The 13,433-nt window shown below is 39.9% G+C and overlaps 1 protein-coding gene across 4 annotated transcripts in view; it reads right to left on the minus strand.

The window, feature by feature from the left end:
- Positions 1-13,433, minus strand: part of LOC121908293 (ephrin type-B receptor 1-B) — a 163,018-nt gene that overhangs the window by 25,802 nt on the left and 123,783 nt on the right. For 2 of the 4 annotated variants that reach the window (XM_042428203.1, XM_042428201.1), the window contains exons 7-10: positions 6,921-7,083; positions 4,402-4,510; positions 3,280-3,344; positions 60-89 (exon numbers count right to left, since the gene is read on the minus strand). In XM_042428203.1, coding sequence (XP_042284137.1) covers positions 60-89; positions 3,280-3,344; positions 4,402-4,510; positions 6,921-7,083 — 367 coding nt within the window. The remainder of the gene's footprint in view (positions 1-59; positions 90-3,279; positions 3,345-4,401; positions 4,511-6,920; positions 7,084-13,433) is intronic. The other 2 variants (XM_042428205.1, XM_042428202.1) reach the window with 1 other exon arrangement.

The raw sequence follows: 13,433 nt of genomic DNA on the forward strand, positions 1-13,433 counted from the left end.
TGTATGGCTGCTGCAAAGACTCACGGGCATACAGTATAACACACAATATAAATTCCTACCTTTTTCAATTAGATGGCCACATATAATGCCTAAACGGGAAAAATGGATAGACTCATTAATTAGTTGAATTTAGATTATAAATCTCAACAAAATCTCCAGTCAATGACACAATTGCTGGAACAGTTAAGAGTATTTAGTTGACCAGCATTATATATTACAGTTGACTGCACTGCACTTAACCATGTTATTTTCACCAATGTCTAGCATTTACCCTGCTATTAGTTTGCCCTGCTCATTTACTCAATGGCCCTAATGTATCCACAAATCAACTGTACTGCAGTAATGCTTTCATTAATCTATTACCGGCAATGGGTACAATCAAATTACTGCTTCTACTATACAGAATTTACATATTGCCCAAACACAAACAGCAATGTCAAAGTAAAACTGTAGCTCCATAAATGCTCATCTTTTTAAGTTAAAGGAACTTGTTCATATGCAAGTCTATCACAAAGGAAACATAACTTCTTCTAATTCCTTTTGCCTGACAATATTTGTAATTTAGCCATTTCCGTATATAGCAATTATATGTTTTATGTGATTATCCACTTGGAGAAATTAACATAAACAATTACAGGACACTGTATGCCTATAGTGAATACATTCCCATTTCATGTCAGTCCAAGATGCACACTAATCTATTCTGTGGCTCTGAATATAATGAGTTGAGTTTACTTCCTAAACACAAACTAATTATCCATCATTTGATGTCAGAAAATCATTTGTCAGACACCAAGTGTGGCTTATTAGTATGGAAATCACAGATGGGATCTAAAAATCATCTGGGATTAACAGTCACATTTGTATAGATAATGAAACGTTAGATCTGATTTATCATGCACGTGGTGCCTTCTGCAAATCTTCACATTGTGAAAGAAAATTCTGATCAGCAAAATAAGAATAAGGCCTGTATTGTTTAGAATGATGAACGAAAAACGTCACAACTATCTACAGATGCTTGTCATTTTTGTTTTGTTTAGTTCACACACAATAAAGTGACATATATGAATGCAGTGTGCACTGACAGAAAAATAAGAGATAACTCAAATATAAACATATTTGGCATCTAAAAACAACCAGATCTGTTAAATGGGTTTTCTAATCTCATTCTCATTCAGTGTGAGCACCAGATGCTGAAGCACAAACAACAGCTGAAGCTACAGAAGCGACAAACAGGGTTCCAACATTAGTGATTTAAGGATGTGTTGGTATTCATATGCAGAGAAGCATTAGGGCGTACAGTAAACATGCAGCGTTTAGAAATGTCTAGTCTGTTAATGTTGATGGGTTGCTGATGTGTGGAAAAGAGTAAAAGAGAATGAGAAAAATTGTGGTTTGTGAGGTGTGTGTAATATGTAGGGATGAACACTTGTAATATTTATGATGTGCTGATATGACCAATTAAAACATACAACAACAACAAAAAAAATCCCCACACAAGCAGCATTTGATTAATCCGTAGTAATGATGAGTGTGTTTGTGTGTGTGTGTGTTCCAATCTGCTTGTCATGACATCCCACCCAGTGTTTGGTATAATGGTAAAGGTCTGATTTTCATAACCATGATCATTCAGCCGCACTACTGAATTTACAGTATGAACAGCATCCCTCTTGATGCCTGTCACATTAGGTGGGCTGGAAATGAGGAGACATCACCTGACGTGTGTGGCAACAGCTGAAACAGTAGGCAGCTGGGTGAAAGCTGGCACATTTTTGGAGTTTCACCCAAAACAATTGGCTGAGTGGCGCTGTTTTATTGTTGCGTTGAATACTGTAATTACAAAACTGTCAGTCAAATCTTGAGAGAATGGGAGAAAACAATGCATCGTGGGGTGGGGGATTACTTCATGAGTGTTTGGCATTATGAAGGTTGAAGGAATAAACCTATGAATAGGATCCCTTATCAGCGTTTTATTTCCTCTCCACTTGAAATTGCTCATTTGATGATCAGGGCTGCAAGCGTCTCTCATCTTTTGTTTATTTTCCCCACTTATGTTAATTGCATTTGGTTTTCTCAGAGATAGCCTGTGACAAAACTGACTCTTCTGCCCACAGCAGTTTTAATGAGTCCCGGCTGCCACTGTTGTAGCTTTGACACAAAGTAACTGTGTTGAAACGCTTTGCTGTGTCAGGCTCAACAAAACTCGATCCCCTTGAGTGGGCCCCTTTTCAAACTGCTAGGTCGGCAGTACATGGGGCTTTCATTTGAGGTACAAAACTCCTACACACCCTTTTGTGTGTATTAGTGTGTGTGTCTATTTGTCAGAGGTTATATATGTGTCCCTCCAGGCTCCTTCAGTCAGTGCCAGGGGAGTGCTTAAAACATGACTCAATCACAGCTATTGTACAGCCCTGAGAGATGTCAGTCAGTGTCACTGTGCAAAGGAAGGAAAATGTCACTTACATCAACAGACACCTTCTACTTAAGGTAATTTCTCCTTTACCTTACCTCCTTTTCACTTCTGTATTATGAAAGACTACATGATTTACATACATGTCTAACATCATACATGACAGCAGAAGAAGACTGGGAAAGGAGAAATGGAGGTCAGAACAAAAAACTAAGAGAGCACATATATTCACCAAGGCTTCACAAGTGTTTAAAAATATCTAAACACAAAGTATTAGGGCTTTTTGCAAGGATGAATTTTGCTAAATTTAAAGCAAGTAGGACTGACACTAATTTATGGCCAGTTAATTTTATCATATGACTGTAATGCAACCTATACCTGAAATACCATCATATTTTTGTATGCATAGTATGTGCATGTGTCATCTAATTTCATTGCAATTGCACAATTAATTCAGGAGATAGTACAGTATATGTATTTATCCGGCAACCAAATTCAAAAACAGCAAATGAAGAGGCAAATGAATAAGAACTATTATGTATGTATGGTAAATATTTGATTAAATTAGTTGAAGACTAAAAAAAAAAATTCTACTATACAAATATATTTCTATTGTGAGAATTGACATGGCATATACTGATGAATTCATCTTGAACTAGATGAAATCCTGGAAAAGTCTAACAGTTCTGGAGTTGAGTGAAAATGTGCTTCGTAAACATTTATGATGTGATGGCCACCATGCGGCCAAAATCTTTTACAAAGTTTTTACAAGTCTTGAGGTATGCTGCTAATTAACAGACAAGTATATGGGACCAAACACGAACCACTAGTTTGCTAGTAAAAGGATCATAGTAGTAGGGTAGACTCACCTCTTCCTGTGCTGTAATGTTGCAGCTTATCGCTGTACACTGCTTCCTTGGTGTATGCCCTTTTCCTAAGGGATCAATGAATATTGAGAGAAGAGAGAGAGAGAGAGATGACAGGATGAAAGGAAGGGTAAACGAGGCCTTATTACTGTTCATGTATCTCTGTAAGGACTGAAAATGACGTGGCTGAAATTGAATCAGTCGCTGAGTCTTAGCAGTGGCAAACGAAGTTTATGAAAATGAGCTGATTTTTAATTAGACCTTGATAGGATCTCTCTGCTTTTCATCTGTCTCCTCTGCCTCAGCATCAAAAGAGCCTGGCCCATTTGATGAACACTTACTTACTCAAAGTTGCACACAGCACTGCAGAAAATTCGACTTTCATATATCTAAAGAGGAGCAAGATAGGAATGTGACAATGTGACAAACTGATGCAAAATTAAATTGCCTTGACTTAAGTAAGTTAACAGGCCAAAGTCGGAGCTGTTACGTTCTCTTTGGAATTGAGTATGTCAGCTTTCCTTTCCATCAAATCTATTGCTATTACTAAATACTCTGTGTGTATGCATGTGTAAGAAGCTCACACATGGTCCAATGTATAATCAGGGGTGTTGCAATGTCAAAGAATGTCAGAGTAATATCAAGATTAATTTTCAAGACATGTCCTTGTTGAGTTTTATGTTGGTATAAGCAAAAAGCACATAGCAAAGTGATCATGTGTGGTCAGATTCAGATTAAGAAACTGTACTGTACATCAAAATATGATGGAGTTTTGTCTTCATGCAGTGTTGCCATCTGTCTTTCAACAGTTACTAGGAAATGGGGAGCATGCAGGGCTACTATATTGGGTAACATGATTGGGTAGGTGTTCATGTTATAGTGTCTACCCCATGCATTTGCGAAAGTTCTCTAGGAAGCTTTATGGTGTGTAAGGGAAACTGCCATTACAACAGCAAAGGTTGGCTGGATTTTCATTTTGAGGTGAAAAAATTGGGAGCCTGAAAAGAAGGTAAATTATAAATATTTTAAGTTTATTTGTCAGGGACAAATATAGCAATGAACTCACTTGCTTAACAGCAGATTTGGCATGTATTGCAAGAGGAAGAGGAAGGAAAATGTAGTTACCTGCTGCACACAATGGAGATAGCAACAAGGGAAACAATGAAGACCACTCCTGCTGCCGCTGACCCTGCAATCAGAGGAAGCTGTTCCCTCAGCTCCGACTTGAAGTCATCTGAGTTACACAAAGAGAAAGACAGACAGACAGATATTGAGAACGGCTTAGGTAAAGCTTAAGGAGCACGACTGTGTTTATTTGGAGGTGTGTGGGAATGTGTGTTTTGGGGCGGGTAGGGGAGAGATAGGGAGACGAAGAGGCAGAGCAGGATAGTTAGACTGGGTGTACTGATGGATAAAGAAAACATATAGATCTCTCTGCTGAGAGGTGCTGACTGAAATCCAGCGAGCTTTAGCGAGACTGACTGACAGGTTGTGTTTGATAAACTGGGAGAGAGACAGAGAGACATAGAGAGAGAACCATAAGACTGATGGTGACAAAGAGTGAGGGGGGCCTCTCAGCCTTCTCTGTTGCCATACCTGTCAGAAAAGAGCAGACAAGAAAGTGCACCTTGGAATGTTGTTTCTCAGGTGTTGAAAAGGAAGTCATCCACTGCCAATCACAAGTCTAGCCCAAATATGTCTTATGTACATAGCTGGGGCAGGCTGATAGTTCAGACTACAGCCTAAATGCCCGTCTAAAAATGCTACACAGCAGAATCCTTGGTTATCTTTTTGCGTGCCTGTCTTCCCGCGACTTTGGCACTAGCAAACACTGTAGTTAAAGCAATGCACGATTTAGCATGCTGCAGGCAAATCAGCAGCTTCTAAATCCAATCCCCCGTATAGAATGGGCCTATTGGATTAAAGTGATAACGGGAGAACTAATGCATCTTTGGAGCAGTGTGAGAGCTGGGATATATGAGGAAACTCAATGTGACATCAATTGCTCACTCTTTTAACTTGAACATTTATCAAGAATGTTTCAACCAAACAGTGTGAATGATGTTCTAGCTACTCAAGCTTGCAGGCAGTTTTCTCTTTAGATGCATATTAGGCGTGAGAGGTCCAGATGAATCTCCTCTTCACCCATATGAGAATGGTGATTTTCCCTGACAGCCAGAAATCACGCAGCTACCTGCTCCAGTGGTAAATAGGCTCCTATTACAATCAGTTAGCTCTCAAGTCCTTCGCCTATTAGAAAACGGGAGAACTGTGACATCAGTCACCTTACTGATGAACCAATCACCTCTTTTTCATCACACCTGTCAATCAAGTCTACACTACGTGAGTATGTCTGTTTGTGTGTGCAGAGGTGGCAAAAGGACACCTTGTGGAGGTGTATGAAAACGTGCTGAAAGGAAGACAAAAGGGATTATATGTTTTGTGCAGGGACAGCAGCGGTTGGGTGGTGAGGTGGTGTCTTCCTGAGAGAGTGGAGCGGGGGAGAGGAGACCAGTAGAAGGGCAGGAGGTGGAGCCGTGGGTGTGATTGTCAGCAGCTCTCTAGCGTCTGCTGCTAATTGCTTTGACGAATGTCGTGCTATGGCAGCGAGCCAATGAATGAACTGTAAACGGTGTTTGTGTGAGCGAGCATGAAGTGCGTGTGTGTATGTGCACCAATGCGTATGTCTTTGAGGGACAGATAATTTGCAACTGTGAGGGAGAGCAAAGGGGCCATGACTGTGCCACTACATCTGCTCTGCACAGGTAAATAGCCGCACTGATCACCTTCATCGTCATTATTATCCCTCCCATCTTCCCCTCCCTCAAGATCATCACCCTCCCATTCATCGTTATCATCTTCATTAACACAATACAATGTGGAAATGTCACTCCTGTCTTTGATATATTATAGACTATGGCCACAAGAGCATAGCAAGCTGGTAGTCCAGCAAGCACTGACAAAGCAGTTCTTTGGCAAATCTTGTGAATGTTATAAATTTCCAGTCAAATGCTTCATCCATCTAGACTGAATCATGCTATTTTAATTTTAGCACTAATTTGATTGCCTGGCAAGGCTATGAAGAAGTACTACAGTTATTGCAACGCCACCTCAACCAACCCTGCACACACACTTCCTTGCACTTCCACTAATAAACCTAGTTCCACAACCTTGCCAGTGTAGCAGGTGTTGCATCCTCTCTTTAGCCCCTTCCCTCTCCAACAATTCAACCCCCCCATGGCAAAAAATTAATCTCATCAACCACTAATCACAGCTATGCATTCTGGGATGGCTCTTCAGCAACAGAAGGGCCGGGTGAAAAACCAATTAGCTAAGCATTTTGGATCAAGCACAGTTAGTTGCACAAACAAAAGACACTCAGCGTTCTACATATTCAAAGCACCCACGCACACACTCAAACCTGACCGTGAAGGAAATTAATTTAGCAGTAGAAATAGAAGTGCAATCAAACATTACGGTTCCCCTCTATCTCACCTACTAATAATAATGCAACAACAAATACAAAGTGAGACAAGAGTGTTAGAAAGAGTTAGGGTGTATGTGTGTGTGAGAGAGAGAAAGTGAGACAGAGAAGGATAGAGAGCGACAGAGAGAGCTGTTTCTTCTGGCTCGGCGATCCTTACCATCTGTGAGGGTTTGGAAGCACATCTTGCTGCTGTATTTGCCAAAGCCAGCCACAGTCCGTGCCCGCACCTGTACAACGTACACTGTACCCGGCCGGAGGCCCTCGACGCGTGCAGTGTTAGTTTGGCTCCGCAGGATGGTGGAGTTAATCTCTGCATGGTCCTAAAAGGAGCAAGGAACACAAGGAAGTAGGTTAAGGATGATAAAACACACACAGAGAAGATGTCGGCAGCAAAGTGGTAAACAACACAGTTAAGAAAACTATGGTGTAACAAGATACAGTGCTGGATAAAGTCTGACAGTGAGACAACAAACACACTTATTAAGCATCACATATTCAGGAAATATCATGGGGAAAGCACTGGAGGAAATCAGTTTAGGTTGTATATTTTAGTTGTTTTAAACCAGAGCCACAGGAAATGTAGTGTACAACACTAACACAGGACTGATGGAAACAGAAGATAGTACAGAAGAGCAGATTAACAGCAGAGACAGAAAAGTGCATTTGAGGATAGTTTTTCTGTTCTTTTTTTAAAATCTAATCAGGCTTTGGTCAGTTTGAACATCCAATACAATGCTGCAGCAAGCACTCTGCACACTAAAACCCTCAGTATGTCCCATTCATACAGTGACATACACACAAAGTGTAATAGCTACTTCTGAACAGTAACAGAATAGGATTGCATATACATCTCTTAAGATATACTTTATGTGGCAGTTCAATTATTGCAATATGTTTTAACATTACATCTTCTTCAATTCACATCTGCAATTTTTATTGATTTAACCAAGGCTTTCAATTAAGTTGACCATTATCTTCTCTGGTGTCCCTCAACAGGCATTATTATGGTTTAATTCTTACTTTCATAACCGTCGTCAGTGTGTTTCTTTTCATCACACTCAATGGGATTATTTAACTGTTGAAAAGGGTGTACTGCAAAGATCTATTTTAGAACCTTTACTCTCTCTATCTTTATTAATGATATTCCTAAAATTTGTTCTAATTGTTCAGTTATATGCAGATGACATGGTTATATACACATCTGACTCCGATATAACTAAAATTCAAAGCCCTCTGCAATCAGAAATTTCTTTTGTTCAAAAATGTTTTTTAAATAACAATCTCATATTAAACGAGCAGAAGTCTTGCAGAATTTTGTTTGGTACTAGTTATAATCTTAGTTTACAATAAGTAGTGGTAGTAGTAGCAGTAGTAGTAGTAGTAGTAGTAGTAGTTGTAGTAGTTGTTTACAATTATATTTGTAGATTTGTCCTGAGATGTCCTTACCGCACGCATCATTGTTTGATGTATGACACACTGAACTGGCTACCACTTCACTCTAGGAGACATTTTCATTGGTTGCTCTTTGTTTTCAAATGCATTTACTTTAACTATCCTTTATACTTAAAACATCTTTTGCTTCCATTCACTTCATATATTCACTCAGACACACTCAACATCCTTTTTTATTGTTCCTAGAATCTTTAAGGAAATTGGGAGACTTGCTTTTAAGTTTAAAGCACCATCAGACTGGAATAATTTGCCTAACTCACTCCAATCGATTAATTCTTTCCACAACTTCAAGACTTCTTTGCTTGCTTACCTTAAATCTACTTGTTCTTGTTTTTCATTGTCTGTACCTCTGTACCCTGCCGTAGACTCTGTACTTTGACATAATGTTATTTGATCTATTAATTTATTTTATGTCTCCTTCATTCTTTGTACAGATTATTTGTGTAACAGATGTAGCGGGTGGGGTTTGAGATAATGGGAGAGCCCTTATCTGTATGTCCATGCTGATGTTATAATGTTGACTGTTTTGTGTTAATGTACTGTTCAATTTATTATCATTATTATTACTAATGTATTTTGTTTTGTTTTAATGTTGTAACTTTAATTTACTGTGCCTGAGGACCCCCTTGAAAAAGAGATGGTACATCTCAAGGGGTTTATCCTCTATTTAAATTTTGAAATAAAACCCTTCTTGTTTTGTTGTTTGAAATACAGTAGGTTGTTTTTAAATATGATGGCAGGCCAATTCCACCCATAGAAAGCATTTTCTTTTTTCATTAAGGATAATGCTAAATTGCCCTTTTTTCATGCATTGTTTTCAGGTTACAGGGGAGAAGGTTTGAAAATCTGTTTAGATCCTGTTAAAGGTTTCATGTGGACATACTTTATGAATAAATGGATTTTCTTATGCATGTATGGATGCATGCATATAGCAATTCATTATGTAAATGTATGATTTGGACCATGGGAACTGCCCTGCAGATCGTGCAGCTCTATCTTTCTCTCTACAGGCTCAAGAGAGCCAGTCATGCAGTCTGCTGCAGTGTAGTTTGGGGCTCACTGGAGGTATCTGCTATGAGGGATCAGTAATTACTTAGGCCTGTCACCTTCCCATAACCCAGAGTAAATATGACAGCCAGAAAATAAGACTGCACCTACACTACACCCACCGCTGCGGGCTGCTGATAGCTAGATGCAGACATACTGTAGAGAGGGAGGGGGCAGTTGAAAGTTAAGGGGGCAAAATTCTCTGTGTCCATAAAACAGCGTAAATAGAGGCAGGTTGGCTTTTTTTAAGCTCGGTAAACACACTATTGTTTAATGCTGGACTACATCTTACAGTATAATACACGTATGACTGCTCTGAGAAAATATGAATAAAAAATCTGAGAGAACAACAGTGTGGAGTGGAAAAAGTAGACAGGCAAGGAGGAAGCAAGGGAGGAAAGAGGAAGAGGAGGAGGAGGAGGAGGATGGAAGATGATGGCAGGAAGCGATAAGAATCTCGAGGCAGAAGCAACCCACATCGAAATCATTATCCAATCTGATTGGTGTAATTGAATCATTCCGGTTGCTCCGTCATTGAGCAGACGAGGTAAACATAGCTATGAAATCTGCTCCCCCACATAATGATGTGTGCAATCACATTAGCTCTTATTGGACACTCTGGGCCTGATGAAGACAAATGTTTGGGCTTGAGATGGGAGAGCATTGCACCAACAGGCTTTCATTCTGAGAGGAAAGAGATGTTTATAAATGGAATGCTGGATGTAACTGGTTTAGAAAGTTTAATCATTTCACAGACCTTTCGTCCATTAGATCACACAATCTGTCATCTCTCTGATGTGCTGCACACAAATACTCTAAAATTCTGAAACTTGACATGAAAGCAGCAGCTGAGCATTTGAAAGGGCTTGTAACTAAAAAGAAGACAAGAAGCCCCGAGAGAGACTGGAATCATAGTCACCTATTCATCTGCTATAGGACACGGTTGAGTGCACATGGACCACTTGGGGTCAGGATTTGCCTGCTCCTGCTATCAGTCATTCTGCATCTCTCAGAACCACACCCCCATCTGTTGAGTTTGCATGGAGGACAGGTGAGCAGACAGATGGCAAACCGCCAATGGGGGAGCATCCCTTGAGGGAGCACCAGCTTGGAATGGCCCTTTCATGCTGCCAGTCAAATGGGGATTATGTGACACACACACATACACACCCACATCTGCCACTTAAAAATGAGCTGGTATTTGGCACTACAGCAGGTTAGGGGATAGCCAATAAAAGGCCATGCCAGGAGGGACTTCCAGCCATGAGAGGTCCCCTCCTGCCGCCAGTCAAATGGGGATTAGAAGGACCACACCTTAACTTGCTAAATAAAGACAAAGTTGCAGGTGGGAAGGCAGATGGCAGAGCAGCCAATCAAAAGCATTGCCAGGGGTGATAGACAGGAAGCACTGTGGGGAGTTTGGTCTCTGCAGCATCTGATAAAATCACTGAGAAAAACTTAGCAAGAAAGGTCTTTGTGATAAATATGAATGATTGGTTATTGTCTAAAGATGCCTCTCATGTTCTGAGTGATGGTAAAGCACACTCATACCTTTTTACATGTTCTCTAGTAAAGAGGCCGAATTAATCTCCCCTGTCCCTTCTCTGAAAAGATGAGCTAGTTATGTGCAATTACCTATCAATTCTAGCTGGACACAATTCATTGGACTCATTATGGCTACACTGGATTTACTACATTAGTACTGTATCCGTTGTAATCCTATAACTGGAGGTCCAATATTGTATTTCTTTTCAACATTTTACAACTTTCAAATCATTTTTGGTAATAACCAATCTCCTACCAATTGCCATCGGACCAAGCAGGGTAGATCTGCCTTTGAATTTCCTCTCTGCCACTTTTTGTAATTTTTTCCCCCTTATTTCCTATGATTTTTTGGGTGGATTTTTTCAGTCAGGACCCATCACTGTTGTGGGCCTGTAAAGGCCACTGATACACTATATGTGATATTAGACGATAAAAATAAACTTGACTTCCCTTCATTTCACTTGACGTTTGTGTGTGCGTGTGTGTGCCTATGTTTGTGTGCCTGTTTTTTTCCAAAATGCCAACCACCCAAAATGGACAGCATGGCCACCTGGCACAAAAGCAGACATGGTGGGATACCATGTGTCCTCAGGCTCACACACATGCATGCATGCAAATACACACACACACACACACACACACACACACACACACACACACACACAAAGGGAAAGAGGATGGGGGGGTGGAGTGTATGAGAGAGAACATTATGTTTGTAAAGTGGAAATGAAAGAAGCAAATCTCTCCTATTAATGTTCATAATTTAAATGTATTGCCTAAGGTGAAAAAGAAAAGAAAAAGAGGGGAGCATGGGCTAAAACTAGATTGGTTTTATTACCAAATGCAAATAATTACCATTAAATCATGAATTCTAATCTAAAAAGGAAATGGTAATTATTTTGTATGGAAATACAATGATGATAAAATTTGATATTAAAGACAATTAAAGTGTCTTAATCTTAATAAACAAATTATATCACGATAAAAAAAAGAAAAAAAAAACAATGATTTTCCTCTCACTGCACAGCACAGACAGCCATTAAACACCAGTGAGCATGGTAAGAGAGAGATGAGAAAAATCATCTTATCTTCAGTTATCTTCAGTAAATTTTAGGTAAGTTTGTTTTTCTTGTTCTTTGCAGCCAGCTCCTTTTGAGATGACTCTTTGTATGCATTCCATTCACCTGGAGACTAACAAGGAGGCCTGAGTGAGTGGGGTGGGAGACAAACAAAGAGGGGGACAAAAAGAGAATCTAGAGGAGGAAATGTGAATACCCTAGCTGGGGGACTGAGGGAGTGCTGCACAAGTCCAGCTTTTCATAGGTTCCATTAAAAATCTAAACTTGTCTATACAACATCTGTGTGTGTCGACAAAAGTGCTGCGGTCTACTCTGAAGGCTGGCAGGGAGAGAAGAAAAGAATAATAAATACTTTCTCCTGGCTTCTCTTCTGAGGAATAGCTAATTGTATGTAAAGCACAAAGGGGATTTCAGAGTGCCAAAAATGCAGATGGTGGTACGGTCAATCTGCTGCGGATCCAGGTGACATGCAGTAAACTTTTATTTGCTCTTGAATTTCTCCCACTGCTGCATGACAGTGCCGCTGTCATCCAGAATGGATACACCTGAACTGCTGCTGACACCCGCACACAAACACTGACACAAGCTCACACACGCGCGCACACACCCTCTCTCCAACACCGACACACACAGAGAGCCATCAGTACCCAGAGCCAGTGGCTGCTCTGCTCCAGCCTTAATGGAGGGCCTGACCTCAGCTATGCTGAGTTATTTCCACCCTCCCCAAATTTTCAGGGAATCAGAGGAAAAAGGGTCTGAGAAAAATGGACCGAAAGAGAGCATGGGATTCTACTTTTTCTCTGCAAACCTTTAATTCATTTCATCTCGCTTCCCAATTTACAGCGTCCTGGGACCACTTACTTTGTAATGAGAAAGTGGTTGAAAAAGGGAGTAAAGCCTGTTGAGAGAACAGCCTTCAGCACTCAATACAGCTTTCAGGTGAAATTGTCAAAATTCAGTCTTTTTGGGTCATTACCATCTCCTTCGATTGTAGTCATGCGACTACAGCCTAAATTGCAACTATAGGCAGAAGGCTGGCTCTTATTTTTGTTGTTTTGGGAAATGTTACTATTGGTAACATTTCAATTTCAACATCACAATTGCAATTCTGGTCAAACAAACACATTGTTACAGTGATATTGGTGCCACGGAACACAAGCCTCGGGCATGTTTTAACAAGTGCAATATAGCCAACTTTTCTCGACAACTTACTTCAAAGTGGAAATGAAAATTTTATTACCTTGAATGACTGTCATAATTTTTCATTGTCTGGACTAGTGACCCTCTGGTTCAGCTCTAACATTTTGTACTGCATATTTGCATTTAATATCTACATACTGTATGTGCTTTATGACTTTTGTATATAAAAGTAACAAATAATTTACAGCGTCATCGATTGGCTTAAACCTGTGTGATGTTTACTCATTCCACCTGCTGAGTATTTCCATGTTCTGTTACTTTCTACTCCACTACATATCAGGAAAATATAGCTTCACTACAATTATTCCATCTATTATTCTAAATGAAACCATAAGCTAAAAGTAATC

The sequence above is a fragment of the Thunnus maccoyii genome, chromosome 12 (assembly GCF_910596095.1).
Source record: "Thunnus maccoyii chromosome 12, fThuMac1.1, whole genome shotgun sequence".
NCBI lineage: Eukaryota > Metazoa > Chordata > Actinopteri > Scombriformes > Scombridae > Thunnus > Thunnus maccoyii.